General features: G+C 42.9%; 1 protein-coding gene across 4 annotated transcripts in view; it reads right to left on the reverse strand.

Annotated features, from left to right (window-relative positions):
• The window catches only part of STARD13 (StAR related lipid transfer domain containing 13), a 473,464-nt gene that overhangs the window by 18,159 nt on the left and 430,271 nt on the right, over positions 1-25,034 (reverse strand). For all 4 annotated transcript variants that reach the window (XM_073341701.1, XM_073341692.1, XM_073341725.1 and 1 more), the window contains 5 exons: positions 18,395-18,458; positions 10,953-12,337; positions 9,052-9,225; positions 5,477-5,636; positions 1,262-1,460 (listed from right to left, as the gene is read on the reverse strand). In XM_073341701.1, the coding sequence (XP_073197802.1) occupies positions 1,262-1,460; positions 5,477-5,636; positions 9,052-9,225; positions 10,953-12,337; positions 18,395-18,458 (1,982 nt within the window). The remainder of the gene's footprint in view (positions 1-1,261; positions 1,461-5,476; positions 5,637-9,051; positions 9,226-10,952; positions 12,338-18,394; positions 18,459-25,034) is intronic.

The raw sequence follows: 25,034 nt of genomic DNA on the forward strand, positions 1-25,034 counted from the left end.
TGCTATTTTGGTGATGCAAGTAATTATGGGAGCAATTTTATTGGTGCAAATAATTACAGGTGCTTTTTATAAAGGCTATGAAATGTGCCTGAAGTTCAGTGTGACCCTGCAGCTTCTGGGCATGAAAGCAGAGAGAGGAAGTATGGGTCAACGATTAGGTCACTAGTCTAGGACTAGTGAGACTCAGATTCAATTCACTGCTCCCCACGGACTTCCTGTGTGACCTTGGTCTCACTGTGTTTCACTTTGTCTCTCTCCATTTCAGCCCCTCACCTGTGAAACAGGGATAACAGTATTTCCATGCCTCATAGGGGTGTTGTGAGGATAAATACATTAAAAATTGTGCGGTGCTCAGATACTATGCTAATGGAAGGAGGGGGGGCATACGGGTACCTTAGATAGACTTCTGAAAACTGGGCTCATACGGTATTTTAAAATACCTTCTCTCTTATCAGTATCACCTGAAATTCCGACAACAGAACATTTTAAGTTGTTAATTTACTTTTCACTATTTCCACTGTTTGTTTACTTTTGACTCCCCCCCCCCCCCTAATTTGGACAATTAGACTAGAATGGTCAGTTTCACTTTCTGGCTCACATTCACTGGTATCTTTCTGATATGTTTGAGGTTCAGACATTGCTGAGGAATGAAACTAAAAGAAAAATCCCTTAAGGTTTTCTTCCCCTATTAGCTCTCTTAACAGGACTTAAGTTTGGGATCTAAACTACGGGACTAGAGTACATATAAATGTTAGCAGATATAATGAAAATGCAAACCCTCAAAAGCTATATCCTCATGAAAATTCATTTCATATTAATGTTCTCATTTTTAAGGCCAAGCCGCCATCCTGTCCACATTCAAAAGACTTTTACCAAGATGAAGTGAGTCAGTACTTTTTAAAAAAAATATGATATTATAAGATAAACTGTTTCAGGTTATTTCCTCCTCTGGCTTTCCCTGTGCATCTATCTCATCTTCTCTGGGTGCTTCTTTTTGAATGGAAGGCTGTGATTTTCAAAGCTGCATGTGGGATTTGGACACCCAATTTCCATGACAGTTACGGGAACTGCATGCCCAAATCCCATTAGGTAGCTTTGAAAATCTCAGCCAAAGCCTCTAGTAGCAGGGATTGTCTTTATTTTGTGCTGTGTACAGCACCAATCACATTTTGCCTGATCCAAAGCATTTGAAGTTAACTGAATGAATCAGGCCCATGGTTGACACTTCAGTAACATTCAGAATAACCATCATTTTACTTACATTGATAGATATGGAGAAAGGTTTCTCCTAGCTTACTGGTGAGAAGAGGTTCTGGCAAGTCCCTGAAAAACTGCTTCACCATATCTGCCACATCGTAGGCTGATTGGTCTTCATAGCTGACGTTCTCAGGGGAGCTCTCGTTCATCTGACGCAGGGCCTGGATTCGGGACTTCACTCCTGATTTTCGAAACAGACCCACCTAAACCAGGAGCCACGTTGGGTTGGTTAAACAGCCATTTCTTTCAAGTGTTTCTTACAAGAGGCTTTGCTTACTGAGGAAGTTGTGTTATTTGTTTTACTATTGTAGCTAACAAGATTTCATGCAACTGCTAGATTCTTACATTAATGGAAATGCCAGTAGACTTGTTCACAAGAGAAAACATAAATAGCTACATACTCTTGCTGTAGGACTATAACACCTAATAATTCTTCCCTATTATACCAAATCACACACCAAAAGGTCAGAATGTATGTGGATATGATAGCGCCTAAAAATTGTGAACCAGTTCCTTAGCTGGCGTAAATGGGCAGAACTAGTTGACTTTAATGGAGATACACTGATTTACCCTTGCTGAGAATCTGGCTTATAATGTCTATCTATTTTGAAGATTAACAAAATGCTAGGATCTTCAGCTAAGTAATATATTACATGTCAAGAGACTGAGACATCCTGGTAGGAGTAACACCCAGATGCTAAATCTATTTTTCCCCTTCCTGTTCTCTGCTCCCCGAAGTTTCCTAAAATTCCACTGAAAAAACTAGCAGTTACAAAGCAGAGACCACAGATGGATTATCTGTGTAGAGACTAAGGGTACGTCTTCACTACCTGCCGGATTGGCGGGTAGTGATCGATCTACTGGGGATCGATTTATCGCGTCTCGTGTAGACGTGATAAATTGATCCCCGAATTGATGCCTGTACTCCACCTCGGCAGGAGGAGTAAGCGGAGTTGACGGGGGAGCCGCCACGGTCGACTCACTGCCGTGAGTACGACCAGGTAAGTCGAACTAAGATACTTCGACTTCAGCTATGTGAATAGCATAGCTGAAGTTGCGTACCTTAGTTCGAAATCCCCAGTGTAGCCCAGGCCCAAGATACATTTTTATCTTGTTTGCTTTCTATTCTGAAGGAAGTGGTGATTCTTAAAATGAGCCCTGTTAGTGCCTTCACAGCAGTGTTGTCCTTTTACAGTAGTTCTCGGAAGTGGAATTCCCCTGAGGTGAATTCCTGAGCATGAACCACATATTTATTCCCAAGTGAGTTTCTGTTGTTCCATTTGGGAAGTATTCCTGTTGTTTTTCTTCAGTTTATAGGAGAAGAGGTGAAATACTGAGAAAATCTATAAAAAGAATAAAGTGGGCATATTTTGGGCTTTAAATTATAAAGCTTGCTTCCTCATTGCCTGTTGTGTATAGCTAGTTATTTGTTTTGTTAACTTGGAGTCAAGGTTACTGGACAGCATATCCCACCCACCAGCTCCAACCATGAAAGGAACTAAATATGCAGTTCAGTCATGCAACATCTTTTGCTTAATTTTGCAGCCTCCATTCCAAGACCCATGTAGCTCCATCCTCATCCTGAACAATTAATGGATGCTCTTGAAGTCCTTCCATGTTCAATGGTCATATACTGAAACGTTTTGATGATTAATATAGAGATGATGTGGCTTTCGTAAATTAAACTGTACGTAGTTCTGTGCATGCTGTGTATTAGTTTGTAAGTAGAATACAGTGTCAGATTGCAAATAATGGTTTTGAGATTTTTCTGTTATGTCTAGGAAAAGTTATATACGTGAGTTATGTCTGTGATGTTTGCAATCTGAATTTATATGTAGAAATTACAGAACTGAAATCTGCACTGTGTGCACATTGGTGGATTATGTTTATATTCAGAGGTAAAGCTGCCCTTAGATCTGACAGTGAAATACAAGGAAGCGTCTGGCTCTTCTCATCTGGATTGTCCATCATTTCTTCTCTCCCTTTTGAATGCTCACCCAGCCTGGTATATTGAATGTACTAGACTCATGGCCACGATTGTTTCTGTTCAAAGTATAAAGCTCTGCAGCGTGCTGGACAAATGTGAAGCAAAACCTCTGTGTTTGGGGCAAAGGCTCCTTGCTGGCATAAACAACCTTTAAAAATTCACAGCTACTCTAGAATCGGAGGTCAGACATCAAATATCATCAAAACAATCTCCTGTTGCCTGACATCCAGTTACTGCTAATCTCTACTATTGTGTAATGATGTTACTCCTATTTCCCTTTCTTTGGAAAAATGCTCAATTCTCAAGAGAGGGTAGTTCTTAGTTTCATAAAAGCAGGTGTTTCAGGCTCTCTTCAGTATTAGAGATAAAAGAAAAGGAGGACTTGTGGCACCTTAGAGACTAACAAATTTATTTGAGCAGAAGCTTTCGTGAACTTTGTTAGTCTCTAAGGTGCCACAAGTACTCCTTTTCTTTTTGCGAATACACACTAACACGGCTGCTACTCTGAAACCAGTGTTAGAGATGTATCCTGTAACTACAAGGGATCCATAAACACACAGACACCAACGGATTTACACTAGAGATTAATTTATCCCACTCTCTTTATTTTCTTCATGTGCTGTGGATAGTCTATTCTGCAAGTGCACAGTTGATGTAGGATAGAAATAAAAGCTCAGCCAACAAAGAAAGGTACAGAGACTTCTCTTTGTCAGGGTTGTATCTGAATAATCATTTTCAATCCTTAATGGCCTGGATTTCCTTACTTCATCTCAGAACAGTCACAACTATCCCAAGTGCCCATAGCCATACTTTACAATTATATAAACAACTGCAACTCTGTTAAATACATGCAGTGGCAGACCCAGAAGCGCAGGGCTCTAGGCTGGCTCCCTACACGCACAATGAAATACCTCTAATTAGCCATTGTACAGGGAGGTGCTGGAAGCTGCTTAGGTCTCTAACGAATCCAGTGGCCAGGCATTAGCTGATTCTGAATTAGATGGGATAAGGAGAGGAGGTGTCAAGTGCAGAAGCTGAATTAACAGAACATTTGAAATCCTGTATCTGGGTTTGCGTGCAAGTCTCTGCACAAATATGTTTTTAAATGTTCACAGTCTGGAAGCACTTTGATGTTAAACCTTTCCCTCTACCTTTACCTTTTATTTAATATTTCCTCAATTCTACCATTAGGAGAGCGGAGCTGGCTTTCTCCTGTTGCTCGGACACCTTCCAGTGGCCTCTTGAAGCAGAAACTTGAACGTGTCATAAGAGATGCTGTTCCTGGCCGGCTGGATTCTCTCTGTTGCTTTTTCTGGTCTCTGTCCTGTTTTCCTTTGTTTTCTACTTTCTTCCACTGTTACTCATCATTCTCCCAGTTGTCTCTGTTGTTCTATTTTGCTCTCTGTTCCCTTTCCCTTCCCTTCCCTCTGTTCTCCTTTTCGCTCTCCTATACATATTTCCATTTCCCCAACTCCACTACTTAATCCAGCCCTGCTTCACCTCCTTGCTCTCTGCTCCCCAATTATTTCACTCTCACTATACAAGCCCAGATACCATGGTGATGGGCGCTGAATGAGAACTTAGCTACAGAGAGTTGTGGTATGATTTCCTCCCTGCCCCTAGTTATCTTCCCATTTCTGCCCACAGTGCCGAAACTCTCATTAGGCCATTCCCACAGCAACAGATCCACTCCTGCAGCAAGCACAGTGTCACAAGCAGAGCAAGAAGCAGAAACTCTGGTAAATTCAGAAGTGGGCCTTGGGGCGTGTGAGAAACATGCTACTCCAATGTTAAAACTGGGCAAGCATTGTTGCAATGCAGAACAAAACATCAACTTGCTCTCTGAGCTCTCTGGACACAATATATGCTGTGAGCATGTATCATAGAATCACAGATGATTAGGGTTGGAAGAGACCTCAGGAGGTCATCTAGTCCAACCCCCTGCTATGTATGTACATATACATAGAGCTCTGTCTTTAGGGGAGGAACAATAAAGATATAATAGCTATGTCCCTTGGATAGTGAGTTAATACAGCAACAAAATGGGTGTTAGTAATATGTCAGTCATTGTCCAGTGCTACCATAACCTGCATAGTGCTCTAGAATGGTGTGGCGTTGATGTGGGCTGGCAAAGTAAAATGTTTATACAGTAAAACCATTTCAACTGGCTTGATGCATAGCCTGACTATGGAAAAACCCTTTGAAACTTAGCCAGGAATGTAAAGTCCATACCTGATCTAGACAATTGCTGCGTAAGTAGCGCAGTGCTTGTTGCATGCTCTGTGGAAGGGGTTGCCCCGTCCTCTGGACATGAACTATCAAAGGCACACCAAAGACATTCTTGTCCTTGTAGTCAGGAACTTTCATCCTCTTCATGAACTTTGGTACAGACCTGGAATTCACACCATTAGCATTAAACTGTGAGAGTACTTACATGATCCTACTGGCTAACATTGCTGAGGGAAGCCAGTAGCTCTGACGGCAGCTGAATAACTGGTAAAGACAGCTGAATAAAAGTTTCCTTTCTAATACATGATATATGAATCCTTTAAAGTCTGCACATGCTATGGTCTTCTTGAGAGCCTTTACCAGCAGATTGCCTGTGGCTGTATGCTTGCCTTCAAAATGTCTGGCATGGACGGGCATGAGCAGCACAACAAAACATAGTGGAAGATGTATCTGAAAGAGTGCAAGTTCATTTCTTTAATGTGTCCAATGATTTCTATGATATCAGCTTTGTGATTTAGCATTTCTGTGGTCCAGTAATTTACAGTAATAAATTACAGAGAGAAATCATTATGTGGCAAATGCATCCCTGATGTAACTCAATTGATTTCTGGTCATGTAGATTAACTAAACTTGGTGAACTTTCTTTCTCCCATAAATGATGGTGGAAAAGAGACCAAGAGGCCAGATTCCCTTTTGTGGGAATCTTTGCTTCAGTAGTGTTAAAACATGGATAAACATGGCTGGAGGTTTCGAATTTTGTGTGAGAAGGAGTTAATATTTGGATCTAAATGATCCACTGGAGGAGTATGGAAAACAACACCACAGCTACTTGTAATTCCAATTGTCTATAATGCTGAGCATGAAAACTTAGGCCCAGATCCAAAAAGGAACTTAAGTGTTGTGATGCTCAGCAACCTAACACCTAACTTTTAGCCACCTAGAAAATCAAAGGAACACCAATGAGATCCACAAAGCCTAAGGCAGGTGCATAGGCTCTCTGTGCAATGAATGGGGAGAGAGAAGTGCCTAAGAATGCAATCCACAAAAGCCAGCAGGTTACGTGGGGCGCCACCTAGATGCCAACCAGAGCACTGTGTTCTAAGCCCCTCCCCCATAGATAGATGCTTAACTGTGGGTTGCAGGGAGACTCCGATCTCTGGTTGCGATAGCCAGGAACACTTCTCCTGGAGTCAGGAGGCTTAGGCACCTAAGTCATTCCTTGTGAGAATGAGCGAGGCAGGTGCCTAACTCCACGCAAAATGGCTGGAGGAGGAGGTGCCAAGTGACTAGAGCACTCTCCTGGGATGCGGGAAACCCCTGCTCAAATCTTTTCTCCCTGTCAGGAAGAGAGGGGAATTGAACCTGGGTAAGTGCTTTAACCACTGGGCTAAAGATTTTAAGGTGGGTGCTACCAACACCACATGCTCATCCTCATCCAGACAGATTTGGAATGGGAACTGATCCAGTAGATGGCCTCTGCTGCACTGGGCTCCATGGGTGAGATCCTTCGTGGATTGCTCTGCGGGTTAGACAGGCATACAGTGCCTAGAGTGAGATAGCAACATGCATGCTCTGAAGCAGAAACTTAGGCTTCAAAGGAGCTTTTGCAGCAAAAATTTAGGCACCGAGTAAGTTTACGCATCTACAGGGTTAAGCGGCAGCTGAGCAGGATTTTTGTGAATGGCAGTGGGGCCTAAAAATGGGACTTAGGTGCCTAAGTCTGGGTTTTAGACAGCTGAGTATCTCTGTGGATCTGGGCCTTACAGATCAATTACGTGATCATTGAAAATATTTGTCAGGGGAGAGGGCTCCTTTGCGCAAATCAGCAAGTTCCAGAAACTGCTGAGTTCTAATCACAGCTCTGATACAGAGTCTCCTCCTGTGGCCCTGAGTAAGTCCCTTAGGGCTAAATTCCCAAAGGAGAATTAGCCATTATAATGCCAAGCATTTCAGTGCCTAACTTTTAGGCACCCTGCCCCAGCTCTGAGTTAGGTGCCAAGGCTCCTTATACAAGGCATGGGGAGAGTTAGGACCCTAAGACTGGGATTCATAAAAGCCAGCACGCTCAACAGGGAGTTCCCTAAACCAACCAATACCAGATGCTGACCAGAGGGGTATGTCCTAAATCCCATGCCGCTCAGAGAGTTAGTGTCTAACTCTGGGTTGGAGGGAGTCACCTATCTTTGCTTAGGATCAACAGCCATAAACCCTCTCCTGGAGGTTTCTTTCAAGAAAGGTGCCTAACTTGCTACAAAATGGCTGGAGGAAAAGCCCTTAACCTTTGACCCATTAGGGCACTCAGCTGGGATGTGGGAGACTCTTCCCTCTGCCTGAGGGAATGAGATTTGAACAGGGGTTTTCTCACCTCTCTGCGGATGCCCTAACCATTGGACTATAGAATCATTCACTCCCCCACTGAATATTTATGTATTTGTACACTGTGGAACAGCTTCAACAGGAGACATTGAGGAATAGCCCTATATCAGGATCCCCCATAGCCCAGTGGCTAGCACACTTATTGGGAGAGGTGGGAGAACCAAATGCACAGCTCTTCTCCTCATCATGCAGAGTGGGGGAATAGACACAGAGTCTCCCACATCTCAGCTGAGTTCCCTGACCAGTGGGATACATTTTATAAAAGAGGCTGCCACCCCCGTGCCTCATGCTGTCTGTTTTGTGGTGCATTAGACAGGCCTTGAGAATACTATTGGATTGGGCCCCACAGCTGAGCTAGGCAGGGGAATGCCTAGTTGCAGCATCCCTGTAGGATCTAGGCACCTGGGCACCTAGACTAAGGTAGCTGTGTGCATTTCCAGAGGCAGAAACTTAGGCAGCTAGGGGACTTTTAATGGTGGAAATTGAGATGCCGATGACCTTTAGGCTCCTCCAGGGTTAGCCAGCAGTTGAGCAGTGGTGCTGACATTTTAGTGTTCGGCACCTAAAGAGGGAGTTAAGTCCTTTTGTGACTCTAGCTTTCTCTCATCTCTCTTTCTCCATCTGTATCTTTGGAGATACCTTAATTATTTTGCCAAGCTCAGAGAGGCGTTTGTGAGGATTAGTTAATGTTTGTAAAGTGCTTTGAAGGTGCAAAGCACTGTCTCACTGCGAAGTATTATTATTATCATTATTAGACTAATGTTTCTGCATATATGGGAGAATAATATTTTCTAGATGACTTCCACCTACCCACTGCTAATTGCTTCTTTTTAATAGTAAAAACAACAAAAACAAACTTGTATACTTGATGAAAGCTGCTTCTTTCAAACCACAACTTTAGTTTTAGAGAACCTTATTTTAAAATTTCCTCTTTGTAATTATTCACTCCTACTCTTCTTGTTTATTTTTCTGGCTGCTATTAGAGAGAGGGTGGGTGTCTAGTGGTTAGAGCAGGGAGGTGGATCAGACCTCTTGGGTTCTATTTCTGGCTTTGCCACTGACTCACTATATAACTATGGACCGAAATGCACTTTCTGATTCTCAGATGAAAGGGGCTAGGTTAGTGGAATGATAATAATATAATTGGGAGAAACAATTTCCTTCTAAATATATCTGTTTTGTGAGACACATAATGCACTTACCATGTCCAGCCATGTTTGTTTGACATGCAGTATTTTTCCATGATGGCAGTAAGGCGAAGTAAGGAAAATTTTTGCAGTAGATTCAGTTGGGCTGCTGATTGATTACTGAGCTGTAGCGATGCTGCGGAGTGGCTCGGGCCATGAGAGATCTGGAAACTATGCCAGCGTAATCGCCTTCAGCAAAAGAAAGGAGGAAAGGAAAATGAAGTTAAACCGTGCCACAATTAAGAAAAATGTGATGATATACAGTATTTGTCAATGTAAAATCAGTGATTTCTTGTGAAAAGGACTGTTCTTGGGGACAGAGAATGCAGTGCCTAGCTTCTGTGAGGCTCTAGGAAGCCTGATCCAAGGCCCACTGAAGTTAATGTAAGCGATAGCATAGGACTAGATAGAAAAGGACTGTTCTTGGGGACAGAGAATGCAGTGCCTAGCTTCTGTGAGGCTCTAGGAAGCCTGATCCAAGGCCCACTGAAGTTAATGTAAGCGATAGCATAGGAGTCCCTCAAAATAGTCTAAGTGCCAAGTTTCTTTCCTTTCGTGACCAGTTGTTTTAGTACACGGTGTTTAGTAAGCAGTTCCCAGGTATACATTCCATAATCTGTAAGAGTATGTGGGTATCTTTTCTTTTAAATTCACTTTCCTGCCTCCTGGAGCCTCTCCCACATGATATGTTTTAGTTAGTAACTGTATCCCCTGCTTTGTGGGTTGGACAAAGGCTGCCTAACTGAAGCCATCTCTGACAAAACCTCATGTGCTTGTGGGGTAACCAGTGATGCTTTCATAGGCATGTACAGTGTCACTTGAATGCATCCGATGAAGTGAGCTGTAGCTCACAAAAGCTTATGCTCAAATAAATTGGTTAGTCTCTAAGGTGCCACAAGTCCTCCTTTTCCTTTTGTGAATACAAACTAATATGGCTGCTACTCTGAAAAGTGTCACTTGAGTGAGTTTTCAGTGTTAAGAGAACTATACAGAAATGAAAGCAAAGGTAGGTGTGAGAGGGTGCTGTTTGGGTATAAATAAAACTCAAGTATCTCAAAGCTTGATTTTTTGTGTGGTGTCCAGTGCTGTAAAGAACAAACAGGAGATTTCAAAGATTTCTCATGTTAATTGTTGAAAACAAAATAAAAACAATGGTCCAGTGGAACCTTTGTGGGTGAGCACATGGAAGCGGTTGGCCTCGGAGCACAGAGTGCATAGCACCATGCCTGGCAGCCACACTCCCATTGCACGTTCAGACACCCCCACCCCCGGCAGTGCAGCTTCACAAAGTCCCTTATTCAGGCCTGTGTCTTCAGGGCACAACTGAGCCTCTTCTCTCAAATTCACAAAATTCATTAATAATGCAAAATGATTTTCCAAACACTCGGTGTCACTCAGGGTGGTCCAGCCTTACATTTCCATTAACAAATACATTGGGTGTTAACCAACTAGGACGGGCTTTGGGGTAAACTGTAAATTCTACATAAGAGCACAGGGCCACTTTTTCAAAGCGGACTCTAATTTTGTGCATGAAAATTTGGTGCCTGCCTCTGTTTGCACAAACTGATGGGCACATTTTAGAGGCCAGTTTGAATATACATCCCATTGTGAATATGACACCATGTTTTTTTAACTAAAATACATTGTGGAAGAAAGTGTGCACTGTAGTTTGCTCTATTACGATGACTCTGCACCTTTTTCATACCAGGGCCCCCTTCTCCTAGAAGTCACCTTTTTATCTAGCTGGGTCCCCCCTCCCAATTTAGCAATATGGGCAAGGAAGGGTGATCATGACCCTTTGACACCTGTTCACAATGCTCAGATAGTGTGCCCCTGCTTTATTATATCGTTTTTCACAACCTATCCCATTAATAATGAAAAACAGAAGGAATTATTTAAGGAATTATGCTACCAACCTGTTTGGTCTGGTGAGAGATGCCCCTACACCAGAGTCTCTCCTGTCCCTAATACCAGTGGTTTCTGATTCATTGAGAGATGTTCCATCTCTGTCCATATCACTGGGTGTAGTACGACCATCAGAAACAGAGTTCCCCTCAAAGTCTAATGTGATTTGGGTGGGTGACTGGAATGGCAGCGATGCAGATTCCCCAATCAATAAATCATTGCTTTGCAGCTCTGGCTGTAAATCCTTTGACCAGTGGTTTACAACCTCTTTAAGTCCATTGACATGCTGCAAAATGTCATCTAAATGAGGAAAAAGGTCATCTTTTTCCAAGTCCAAAAGGTCTCCAGTGCTGGCGTACAAGTGGGAACCTGGCACGTTGTCATAAATACTAACTCTACTTTCTTTAGGACAGCAAGCCATGAGTCTGGGCTCTTTAGGAGTAGAGCACTTCTGTTTGCCCAAAGAGATGCTGCCTGTCCTCCAGTTTACACTATTACTGTTGTCAGTAGGTGAGAGACTTTCAATGGAAAGTGCCTTTGGAAAAGTTCCAGGTTTGTGGTCCTTGGGAATATGCACAACCAGGTTCTCTTGGGAGTGAAATTCATTTTTACAGTTTTCGTCTACTTGTCTCAGGGCTGTTCCAGCAAGAACATCCAGGTCCTCCAGGTACATACCACCTCGCTTGTTTGTTTCATAACACTTGCGTTCCTTAAAACATGGCGTGCTCATGCCACTGCTGCTGTTTTCTGACTGACTACTGTCACTGCTGGACTTGGCAGAAAAGGAAAGTCCTCTTTTGGCTGCATCTTGGGTTAAGTTTTGGAGGTCTCCATTCACTATCTGCATATAGTGCATGTCCTTTAAGGATTTTGGCTCATGTTGAAGAATAGGTCCGCTTATCTCTAAAACACCCTTTAGTTTTCCGTGTGCACCTCTAGGCTTTAGCGTCTCCATGCGCTTTAGAAAGGTCTTGGCTCTCGTTCGTGTTGGTTTCTCATTCTTAAGGTTACAGGAGTAATCTGTGATCTCCTTTGGAATCTCGGAGAGGGTACAGCTGATGGGAGTGGTGTAACGTGTAAGTGTGTTTTCTAGACTATGCTGTCCTGAGCAGTCACATATCTCCCTGATAGTACTGTTGATACCAGACTGATGCCGACTGTCACTTCCCCCACTGCTCTCACTGTGAATAGACGAGACCTCAGGCTCACTTAGATCAGTAAGGACGCTCTCACTGCTAGGGGTGTTTTTCATTTTAATGTCCCCTGAAGACTCATGTCTATCTGATCGGTGAAGGAAAGTGTCAATGTCATCCACTCGAGACCATCTTCTGCTTGTCCTTTGGAAAGTCCATTTATTACTGATGGCACAGAAGTCTTCTTCATCTGAGTCTTCACTCTGGAAAACAGCATGTTACACTTTGTTCAACACTGCACTTTTTTTCCTTTTCTGATTACATTGTAACAAATATGAATCCTCTGCTCATACAGTGAAAGCCATAGATGGCAACTTGGCTCTAGAAGACTGCAGTCTGTTCTTAGCATAATGGATATCATCAGCTCTTTTACTGCAGCCTTTCTCATTCCAGAGCAAAGACTCTGCAATTAACATGCTACCATAGAAGGAATAAGGCCCTGTTCCTGCCTTATAGAGCTCACGAATGGACTATGTGCCCATGCAGGGCCTGTTGACTTCAGCAGGGCTTTGAGCAGGCACAAGCAGTCTGCCTGCGCTCTGCGCAATGCAGGATTGCGGCCTAAGCAGTTTTTTAAGAATACGGGGGCAGGGGAGGGGCTTCCTCACAGCAGTGTTGGCTGGACAAATACATTAAAGATTATGAGGTTATGAGATGCTACAGTAATAGGGCCATGTGCATACCTCAAGCAAACTATCCCCCCATCATATTTTGTTTTGCTGTGAGAAGTAAACAGATATTTGCAATGGCAGCAGGAAAACCTAGTTAATCATCTGAATTAACCTGTAGGAAGATTAAGTCTTCAGTTAAATTTGTTCATTTATACACACATACCCTCTAGACAAAAACAAATATTTAGAGATAAAATACCAAGCACGATAAACTATGGCAACAATGTAGTAACCGAATAAAATAAAATAAAAATCATTAAAATAAAAAGATGCAAAGGTCAATATGAGATTCTGCTACTCAGTTGTCCCAGACAAAACTGATACACTGTCAGCATGGGCCATGCAGTTTTTTGTTTAGCTCACTACTCACTAAGCCAAAGCCCACTAAAGTCAATTAGCATCTTTCTATTGACTTTGAACCAGTCCCATACCAAGCTATTCCTGTACAGTTGTTTTAAAGTAGAACAAACTAACTTCACCTATATGACATCGAAACAGTCGTCTTATACTCCCTCATTCCTGGAAGCAGCAGTAAGGCAGTAAAATATAACAGGCTGTCAGACTAAAACAAGGCATAAACTAAAAAGACTATTTTGGGATTGGAAAATTCTCATTTTAAAAATCTATTCTTAGCAGTATTTTTATATGCCATTCTGATAGTAAAGTTGTATTATCTCCCATCTAGAACCTGGCTGCTTAATCTAGTTAGAAAATGTAAAATAATTTGTAAAATACATCTTAAATAAAACTGAAGTTTGAAAGATGTGCATTGTGATGTAATCAGTAAAGTGGCAGATCGCCCTAAAGCCATATTGTTGTTGTAAGCTTTTGCTAGGCCATCACTTAAAGCTTGACACATCAATTTTAGATCTTGTCCAAACTGTAAAATAAAATAAAGCTGCTAAACCAGAAAAGCTGGTTTGATTCATTTCTATATTATGTATAACAAGTAGCATTTCTTCTACAGCTGACATGAGTTCACAGGAGTAAATGCCTAAGTTCTGCAGCTAGGGACAACAAACAATTAAGCAGCTGGAGAAGCACTAGAAAAAGAGCTAGAAACCGCTGGTCCTGTTTTGGTCATCTTTTCTGCAGGAAAAGGGACGGACTGTTTGACAGCTATGCCTTCTGGTTCTGTGTGACAGTTGTTACTGAAGGGGGAATTCATGGGGAGGAGGACTGAAAACAAGTGAGGCACTTATAAAATCCACATATTATGGCCTTACTAGGGCCACAACGGGAATATTTAAAAAAAAACATTAGGGTAGATATTTTAAATATTTTAACCATTATTTTATAAGAACATAAGAACGGCCATACTGAGTCAGACCAAAGGTCCATCTAGCCCAGTATCCTGTCTTCCAACAGTGGCCGATGCCAGGTGCCCCAGCGGGAATGAACAGAACAGGTAACCATCAAGTGATCCATCCCCTATTCCCAGTGTTACGCCGACAGACCCCGGCCGTTGGCATTGAACCTGGGACCTCTGGAGCTACAAGCCATATGTCTCTTAGCTAAGGCTATAGCAGATTCATTTACCTCTAAGTGGTCTCGGTGCCACTAGAGCGGACAGACCACACCCAGGAGGTGTGTGGGTTACACTAGCTTCTGGCAAACAGAGGCTAGAGACACCATCTCTGCCCATACTGGCTAATAGCCATTCATGGACCTATCCTTCATGAATTTATCTAGTTCTTTTTTGAACCCTGTTATAGTCTTGGCCTTCACAACATCCTCTGGCAAAGAGTTCCACGGGTTGACTGTGCGTTGCGTGAAGAAATACTTCCTTTTGTTTGTTTTAAACCTGCTGTCTTTAGTGACCCCTAGTTCTTGTGTTATGAGAAGAAGTAAATAACACTTCCTTATCTACTTTCTCCATACTAGTCATGATTTTATAGACCTCTATCATATCCCCCCCTTAGTTGTCTCTTTTCCAAGCTGAAAAGTCCCAAACTTATTAATCTCTCCTCACATGGAAGCCGTTCCATACCCCTAATAATTTTTGTTGCCCTTTTCTGAACTTTTTCCAATTCCAATAGATCTTTTTTGAGGTGGGATGACCACATCTGCACGCAGTATTCAAGATGTGGGCATACCATGGATTTATACAGAAGCAGTATCATATTTTCTGTCTTATTATCTATCCCTTTTTTGATGATTCCCAACATTCTGTTAGCTTTTTTGACTATCGCTGCACATTGAGTGATGTTTTCAGAGAACTATCCACAATGACTCCAAGATCTCTTTCTTGAGTGGTAACAGCTAATTTAGATCCCATCATTTTATATGTATAGTTGGGATTATGTTTTCCAGTGTGCATTACTTTGTATCTGTCAACACTGAATTTCATCTCCCATTATAAAGCAGTCCACTGCCTAGATGCTGAGGGCCCTCTACCACACAATAATAAAATGGTAAGCTACACTGCAAACATAATAAAAGACATTGGGGCAGATCCTCGGCTGGTAAAAATTGTGAGAACTCCATTGAAGTCATTGGAGCTATGACAATTTACACCAGATGAGGGTCTAGTCCCTTTGTCTTAAAACCCAAAGAAATAAAGCTAAAGTGGTGGAAACAATGCGCAAGAGAATTAAGGGAGATGGGGACTGTAACAGGAAAGGGCAGTAAATATGAAGCCAACAATGTTTCTACCTAAAATATCCTTTGGAGGACAAAAAGCTTAAAGATACTTTTAAACAGTGGCTAGAGATGAACAATGAACATGAACAGTGGTGGAGAATGAATTCCACATCCCACTACAACAGAGCCAGGATTACTTGCTAACTAGAGCTGGCTGGGAAATGGATTCTTCTTCCCGGAACTTTGCAATGAAAATGAGAAAAAGTTTTGTCGTGTTGAAATTTTCTATGGAAAATTGTCAACTTTCCTTGAAAAATCAAAACCACAAAAATTTTGATTCTGTAATGTCACCTTGGTTCCTCATGAGAGGTTCCTGCAGAAGGCAGCTAATCCAAAGGCTAATTTTTATCTGTCCAAATCACTTAAGGGAATATTTTCAGCACAATATACGAAGATTTATCTGTGCAAATCTCACTGAAGTTAATGGAAACTGAATTACTAAATCCCCCACATAGCATATGTATCTCTTCGAGTGATGTGTGGTTGGGTGGGTGGAGGCGGGGAGAGTGAGTGGAACAAGCTTTCACCCAGATTAGCTTTCCCGATAATGCTGTTTGGCAGCTTGCTTAGCTGTGTTTTCATGAATCTGTCAAGCAGCTGCAGACTAGAACTGTGCAAAACGTTCATGTTGAACCTCAGAACCGGGTAATAGTAGGCTGCTTTTGTGTTCCAGTAAGACAGCTTATTGTAAAGGCTATTTGTACAGACAGCATTTAGACCACAGGAACATTTCCCAGATCTGTCGTCGTTGTGTGGAGACTCAATTATAAGCTCTTCCACGCATTCTTATTGTCCAGTCTCTCCGTCCCCAGTTTCCCACCCAGGCCCCAATATTACTTTGACTTCTAGTCCTCCTCCCCACCCCTCACATTTCTTTGTTCCCACAATTTCCTCTGCTCCAGTCATCCTGCATGCCTGCTGGCCCAACTCTCATTCCCTGCCCCTCCACATTCTCCTGTTCTCTCATCCTCTCTTGCCTCAGACACCTATGGGGGAACGAGTTTACATTGAGCGTTGGTTGTCTAGCTTCTGTTGCGCTGAAATGGTGGCTAAGTTTACAAGGGCACTTCCACTTGTCAAGGCTGTAGGGAAATAGTGGCCATGCTAAATAAGGGAAGCCTGTGAGTTCAGTTCCATTCAGAACAATGGGAGATGGTGGCTATCTTCAGTAACAACAAAGATAGTGAGAAAATCATTGTCTCTTCCTGACATAAAGAGCAACTTTAAAAAAAAAAGCCAACCCCCACCCCCAAACCACCACCTAAAATCATGGGGTTTGCAATAATATCACAAGAGTGGCGGTCTCTGCCTCTGAAGAGGCAAGGTTGTGGGGGTGGGGAAGGAGAAGGGCCAGTTGTCCACTCACCAAAGACCCCAAGAAGTGATAGGGGTCAGTTGGCCACTCCTTGAATGTTTTAGGATGAGAGGAGAGAGGTGGGAATTTTAAGTTAACCAAAAAATGACGACAGAAGGCATCTGCACTGAACCTGGCAGGTTTGGCACAGCGACGAACTGCATCTACACAGATTTTGGTGGTGCAGAAACCCCTACACCCCCTGTGAATAGAACCCTAAATTGCCAATCTCCACTTTCCCTTTTGCTGATCTGGAATGGATGCAGGGAAAAAGGCAGGAAGTAACATTGCAACAATTTTTAAATAGCATAGCCAGTGTTCATCCATGTTTTGTTTTTTCTATTCCCTCTCTTGTTTAAGCTGCAATGTCTTTGATAAAAATAAGAAAAATGAAACCACCTGAAGCAGCGAAATGGTGCAATGGGCTTAGTACATTAGGTTTTCACCAATGGAGACTTGGGTGTGTATTTCAACACTAAAATGAATTTGGATGAGCTGAGTCTCTTCCTATAGCACACATTTGTCCACATCATAAAGCCGCCACACTGTTTGGTGGACTGGCACTCTCTGTTCTAGAGAGACCAGAACAGGGATTTAACATGAAGGTTACATACACTTATCAAAGGCAGGAAAACCCCTGCACGTTTGAAGTTGGAAAAAAGGATGGGACCTCACTGGCGTATACACAGTTTGGAAGAGAATGGCCAGAAAGGATGGTGGACAGGCTGTTTGATGAATGTCGCACACAAGAACAATCTGGTATGAATAGAAGGTAAGAAAATGTCCGGACAGCTTCTGTCTGAATTCCTTTGCACAGACAGCAGGATAGAAAGAGATTAAACTGCCAGTGGTATCAAGAGGAGCACCTCATATGGGCAGTTTTCGAAAGTGTTAGACAAACACTCTGAGGGGAAAAAGTGATATATAGCGATATCTCTCAGAACCAATTATTTCCATCATATGGTGTTGCTTATAAAGTACCCCTGCGCCAATGTCATGAGTAAATTAAAAAGCTCAACTGTTATGCTGGAGCCATCACAATTTTTTAAAAATCAATAAGCATTTTTTGCATTCCTTATCGAAACCCTTTGAGCCTTAAATATTGCCTGTGTTATACAAAGAGGTTGTAAGTACGGCATGGTTTATTTTCATATTGTTAACTGGTAGTAAGTCAGCATGAGAAATAAGGAAAGCTATTGTTTATACAGAAGCTTCCATTTTTTCCTGGAAGGATTTTCCATTATGTGATCACATGATATGGGCAAATGTGACAACACATTATAATACCAAGGCATAATTCCCTTTTCCCCTTGACTGGAATTGAACATATATAATATTTAAATTACTGAATGTGTCCATGTAAGTCTTTTAACACTGACCCTGCTGTACTATTCACAGCTATTTATTTTTAATTCATATTTAAAGGCCCTGATCAGGAAACCATCCCTATTCAGGATAGCACTTAAAAACATGCTTAGAGTTAAACATGCTTAACTTAAACTTAAGTGCTTTCCTGATTTGGGGCCTGATTGCAGGAGCTCTCATTACAATGGTAAGAACAAAGCCCAGAGGTTTTCATAATGTTTACTTGCCTTTTTCCTTTGGAAGTTCACATCGAGTTTCATTGAGGCACACTTGTTCAATGTGTTCAGTCGTCTAGAGGTAAAGAAAAATCCAAAGATTAGCATCCCACTAATTCAAGGGCATGACTTCTCATGATTTCAAAAGATCCTCTCACCTGCTTGTGGGGTTGTAACTTTACACAGCAGGATTCACTACACTTATTTCACTCCATGCTACAGACTTGTGAATCAGAAGGGCATGTCACCGCTGTCACTACCTAATGCCTAGCTCTTTATCCACACACCACAAAACACTTTATAAAGGCTATAAAGATCATTAAACCCATTTTACAGCTGGCTTAAATGAGGCACAGAGTGAAAATGTGACTTGCCCACTGTGTGTGTAATGTTATCATTCTAAAACCCCTAACGAATGTTATGAGATCCCAAAGGATGTATTAGAACCACAAAAAGTGCATTTAAGATTTGATTCCTCACTTTAGGCATTTAGGGCTAGATCCACAAAGGGGACTTAGAGTGAGAATTGCAAAGCCTAACTTTTAGGCACCCTGCCACCTAGAAGAATACTCAATTCTGAGCTAGGCTCCCAGGCTCCCTATACACTGCATAGGAGAGTTAGTTGCTTAAGAATGGGATTCACAACAGCCAGCATGCTGAGTGGGGAGCCACCTAAGCCTTGCCCCTTAAAGGATGTTTGGCACCTAAAAGAAGGTGCCTCCCTCTGCTTGGGATTCACAGCTGTGAACCCTCTCCTGGAGTTAAGCACCTATGCCAGGTCTGTCCTTTCTTGGAAAAATTGAGGGAGGAGGAGGAGCTGTCACCATGCCCCACTTATACTCACTAGCCTAGCACTTAGAGTCTATCTAAATAAAGTTGCTATGGCGTTATTATCACTTCAAAATGGAATAAGCCAGTACACTCCTGCAAAATCAGCTCATCTCTCTGTGTGGCTGAACCAGGTAGCTCACTGAGAGACTCAAGTTTTTAGAGGTGAACTCCTGACCTGATATTCAGCGCTACTGAGAATGTGCAATTCTCTCTGAAATTGCTCAGCACCTCAATCAAGTCATCAATCTTTAACTCCAGAAGTCAGCAAGAGAATGGGCACTGGAGAGGTATCTGCTGAAAAGCCGAGGGACAGCATAAGCTTTGTGTCTCCACACACCTCAAGAGGTGATTTTGCCAGCAACTTTCTAAATACTTTAAAAAGGAGCCCTATGCTCATCAGCTATTTGCAACTGATGGAGAGGAGAAATTGGAGTAGAAAGAGGAAACATTCCAGATTCAAGGGGCAAAGTCTTTCCTTGCCATCAGTACAATGTGATATGCACTTGAAGAACAAATGAGCAAATAATTATACATGGGAGAAGGGGAAGTAGGATCCTACAGACAGTGGCTTATATTCAGGTACCCCACTGAATTCTATGGAATTGCTCAGGTCTAACCAAAGGCACAATTTGTCTCAATATTTTAAAAGGGGCCTCCAGCTCCCTTGTGGAAAGATACTGAAATCATTTGGTCAAACAAACAATGAAAACAAAAGCAATTCGTTTTTCACTGACCCTATCAGAACACAAGGATTATTTCAGTACTGAAGCGGAAGAGTTGATCTCATTACTTAGCTGGACTGGAGACAGAGAAAGCTACAGTATTATCATGACTGCTTTCTGAACCCACTCCATCAAAACACAGAACTACCTTCTAATAGGAACCAGGAATTCAACCCCTGCTTTTAGATTTAGCCATCTATAAAATAATGACATGCTTTCTGGGGTTCTTCCAATATGGTGAAAAGATTCTGCTGGTGAAATTAGAGGACCAATTATCAGATTTATTAGTTTTCCTGTTACTGGCATCTGAAATTAAATCCAGTCTGTTTGAACTTCTCACACGCTGTTGATGTGCCAATGGCAGCAGACAGCTTTCCCCATCTGCTTATATCCGTTATGTGAATGATAACCAAACCTTCACAGAAACAAAAGGCTCTGACGACAAAAAGACTGTCACTGATGTCCTGATCAAAGAGATAGAGGCCACTGAAATGCTACCTACACTTTCATGTCACTGCCTCAAGTCATTGGAGAGGGCTGTATATTTAGAACTTTAACAAAACATGACATCTGAGCTTGAAGGAAAGACAGTAAAATCCATGCCAAATAAACAATCCAGAGTTTAGCTCAGGATGGTTGGGCTTTTAAAAAATATTTATCAAAACACTTGTCAGGAAAGCTGCACAGAATTTGGGGAAAGCTTGCAAATCATACTATAAAAACAGCAACACTGACGTCAGTTTAATGTGTCCTTCACAGCACAATGGCAGCGCAATTTGAATCATCAACGTCATATGTCTCTGATACAGTACCTACGCATTCAATATTTGTTGTTCCTGTCTTTTATACTGTAAGCTCTTCAGACTCAGGAACTGTCTTCCTTTTGTGACATGCACAGCACCAAACAGTGATTAATAAATAAATAACAATATCGTACAGCAGAAGCCGTGTAATTGGAAGCCCAGTGGGTGGCCTATTGTCCCACTTAAACAGCCTTCCAGATTATCCTCAGACATCCTTAAAGTGGCTTGGAACTGTATTAACTCCATTTGGGTCTGGGCTGCAGCTGCTCAGTAGCAGCTGCAGGGGAACCCAGCCAATGGCATACCAAGGTCACGCAGAAGCTATGCTGCCAGGAGGCACTAAGTGCAATTGAATAGCATGGAGGGGTCAGCCACCTATGCCCCTGCAGATCTGGGGCACCCTTTACTGTGACACCTTTATCTCCAAGATACATGGGTTTGAGAGAACTCAGTCCCCCAAACTCTTGTGACTTCTCAAGGGGACGATCTGCAGGAAACTTTGCCAGCAGCCTAGCCTCCTATTATAAGAATTATGGGTTAGTCTATGGGAGGAGGACAGCTGATCCTGTGTTAGGAGACTCTGCATAGGAGCCAAGGACTGAACACTGAGGACACTGTGCTGCTGTAGCACGTTTGGTGAAAACATGCTAGGCCGATGGGAGAGCGCTCTCCTGTCGGCATAATTACTCCAAATCCTTGAGAGGCGGAAGCTATGCCGGTGGGAGAGCGGTGCGGATGGTGCTTAGGTCAGTGTAACTTGCATTGCTCAGGGGGTGGCTTTTTCACAGCCCTGAGGGACTTAAGTTACACAGCTTAAGTGGTGGTACAGACCTGCCCTGAGTGAGGTTCTCCCCAGAGGTGGTGCGGGAAAGCTTGCACTGCCAAGGACCCTGCTGTACTTGTTCAATGGCTAAACACAAGATTTAGTTTTCCAGTGTTATCAATCCAGCACTTTCTAGGAGCTCTAACATAGAAGATTGAGGTATTCAGACTTTACAATATGCTGTATGTTCCTTGGGCTTGATTCAGCCCTCACTGTAATTATTAGGAGCCTGTCTATTGCCTTTAATGGGAACTGGATTGAGCTTTTTTTTCCCCAAAACCCAAGTTTTAAAAAAATCTGGAATTCTGTAATAACACCGTAGAGTATTGAGTATATAATATACATTTAAAAAATCCTCACCAGTATAATAATCTATATATAGTTCCCCTTGGAGCAATTACAAGCTATGAAATAGAGAATAACTATGTAAAGAATGAATGGCCCCAGTTGAATATATTGAATTATAATAATAAATATATAATGAATTATATATTGAATTCAAAAATATTGAATTCAATAGGGGCTGGTGAGTGCTTCACACTTTTGAAAATAAGGGCACTTATTTAGGGGCCTAAACAGTGGTCTAAGATTCAAAAATTGCACACATGTGAAAAAACTTGTTCAATATATTTGCATGAAAAACAATATGTTAAAAGAATGTTTAACATATGAACATATTCATAACATATTAACATATAAACATATGTTTATATCAAGTTGCAGTGGGGAAGGTTTAGATTGGATATTAGGAAAAACTTTTTCACTAAGAGGGTGGTGAAACACTGGAATGCGTTACCTAGGGAGGTGGTAGAATCTCCTTCCTTAGAGGTTTTTAAGGTCAGGCTTGACAAAGCCCTGGCTGGGATGATTTAGTTGGGGATTGGTCCTGCTTTGAGCAGGGGGTTGGACTAGATGACCTTCTGGGGTCCCTTCCAACCCTGATATTCTATGATTCTATGATTCTATGTTATTCAGGTTGCAAAGTCAAGCATTTAGGTGCTAGAGTGTGCAACCTAAATAATGTTCTTTTAAAGTAGTTTATTTGCACATTATTTCCTAGAGTTTTTTTAAAGGAAAAAGGTAAAAACAGAGTATTACACACAGCTGTAACAGCCTCCACCATGCCTCACAAGCAAGGTTTGAATGCTGAATTTTCACCACTGAAGTATATACTTATGCCATTTGAGCGATAGGACTAATTTCAGATGGCAGTAGCAGGAGAAATCTGTTATCTCTCACTGAGGGACTGTCCACTGGGGCCAGGTGGTGGGTCCAGGAGTTGGTTGGGGAGAGCCAGGCCCAGAACACATCAGCTGAGAGAGATCCTGCTCCACCATTGGGCCCATGGAGCCATGTGATGAGTTAGGGGGAAGGCAGGTGGAACTTGGCCTGGCTCTTTCCCTCCAACAGCTGCTCTGAAAGTTCAAACATCTTCCCAAATCAGGGTCCATTGTTGCTGCTTTGGAAGTAGGCCCAGCCACAGAACGTTCATGTTCAATTACCATTTTGGCTATCTGACAAATCTTGCCTCAGGAATGCAAATGAGAGAAAGGAAACGATGATTTCGTACCATTTATATCTCAATAACGCCTGAATAAAATTTCATGGGACGAAGAAAAGGTACTTCTCTAACCTGAGGGCTTTCCCCCTGCCAAATTTCAAAGGCATGTTGCAAACAACAGAGGTATTAGACTAGCTCAAAAAGAAAACCACTAGAATTTATAAAATGTGAAGTGTTAGGCTTTCTGACTAGAGGTTGCTACTAGCTACCCTATAAGAGAAGTGCTTTCTTTGTGGTGTCTCTCATATTCTCTTTTACACTATATTATAACACAAAAAACATTGTTAAAATAAGGTTAAAGGGCTGACTTCTGTCCACAAAAGCTGAGAAATTCAGAGCCTAAGCTTGAGCGGTAAAAGTCTGTTGGAGAGGGTTCAGAGTTCAAACTCTGCTCATTTTAAAGCGCTGTTCTGATAATTCAGCTTCAAAGTTACACTGCAAATGAAAAATCTATGTAGTTGAGTTAAATACCTCACTAATCAGTCTAAAGGTTTGGTCATGCATTCTTTTGAAGTCAGTGGGAGTTTTGGGTGTCTAAGGAATGTGAGATTGGGCCCTATGAGGGACATTCAGCACATACAAATAATAGTTGACTTTTTTGTTTTCCAGCTTTTTCCTACATGACACCCCAGCATGCATCTTGTAGTAATGCCCCAGCCATCACACACCACTGAGAGGGTCTGGAGCTTGCCTACGGTGGTCAGATAAGCTATGGGGGGGTTAGAGTATATTGCATAGTTTTGAAAAATGTGATTAGATAGCTAATAAAATACAGATGCTTGTAAGTATGTGACTTGCCAGCACAATTCGTTGTTCCCGTTGAGCACACTCATTCATATGGGCCACCGAATACGGGGAAGTAAAAACTGACCCTTCCCCTGTCCCTCAGAGGTCCCACTAGGTCAGTATAACAATTAAAATATTGATAGTAATGATCTCTTGTTGGGTATGAGGCCTCTCCGTTTGGAGAAATTAAGTACAGCTATGGGCCAGCAAGGTTCCGTTTGCCCGAATTTAACACAGAAACTTGTCAGAAATGTGTGTCTATGTATGGACCATGGGACATAAATATTGACAGCCAGATGCACCCAACGGCTCTCAACTAAGAACTGATCATATTACAATGAATATCTGGGATCTGAAAAGATATCCTTCCAAACAATTTAACCTTTGACAGAATAATGGTTCTGCCCCTGCCTGTATGGTAGATACAGTGTTACTCTCCCATACAACTATGGATTAGACCAGTGGTGCCCAAACTTTTTCTGTCGCTCCCCTCTCCTTACCAGTAATGGAATATGTCTGCCCCCCTCCCCCCGTTACGCACAGCGAAGGCTTCCACAGCAGAGGGGCTTGGGCTGAAGGTGGAGCTGGGGGCAGAACTGGGGATGGGGAAGGAGTTGGGGCTAGAGATGGAGATGGAGAGGGAATGAGGGTGGAGCTGGGCTAGGACGGAGCAGCGGGTGGAGTGGACCTGGGGCTGGAGGCAGAGCTGGGGGCAGAGTGGACCTGGGGCTGGAGGCAGAGCAGGGGGCGGAGTGGAGCTGGGGCTGGAGGCAGAGCTGGGGGCGGAGTGGAGCTGGGGCTGGAGGCAGAGCAGGGGGCGGAGTGGAGCTGGGGCTGGAGGCGGAGCAGCGGGCGGAGTGGAGCTGGGGCTGGAGGCAGAGCTGGGGGCAGAGTGGACCTGGGGCTGGAGGCAGAGCAGGGGGCGGAGTGGAGCCGGGGCTGGAGGCAGAGCTGGGGGCGGAGTGGAGCCGGGGCTGGAGGCAGAGCTGGGGGCGGAGTGGAGCCGGGGCTGGAGGCGGAGCAGGGGGCGGAGTGGAGCTGGGGCTGGAGGCAGAGCTGGGGGCGGAGTGGAGCTGGGGCTGGAGGCAGAGCTGGGGGCGGAGTGGAGCTGGGGCTGGAGGCAGAG

The sequence above is a fragment of the Lepidochelys kempii genome, chromosome 1 (assembly GCF_965140265.1).
Source record: "Lepidochelys kempii isolate rLepKem1 chromosome 1, rLepKem1.hap2, whole genome shotgun sequence".
Taxonomy (NCBI): Eukaryota; Metazoa; Chordata; order Testudines; family Cheloniidae; genus Lepidochelys; species Lepidochelys kempii.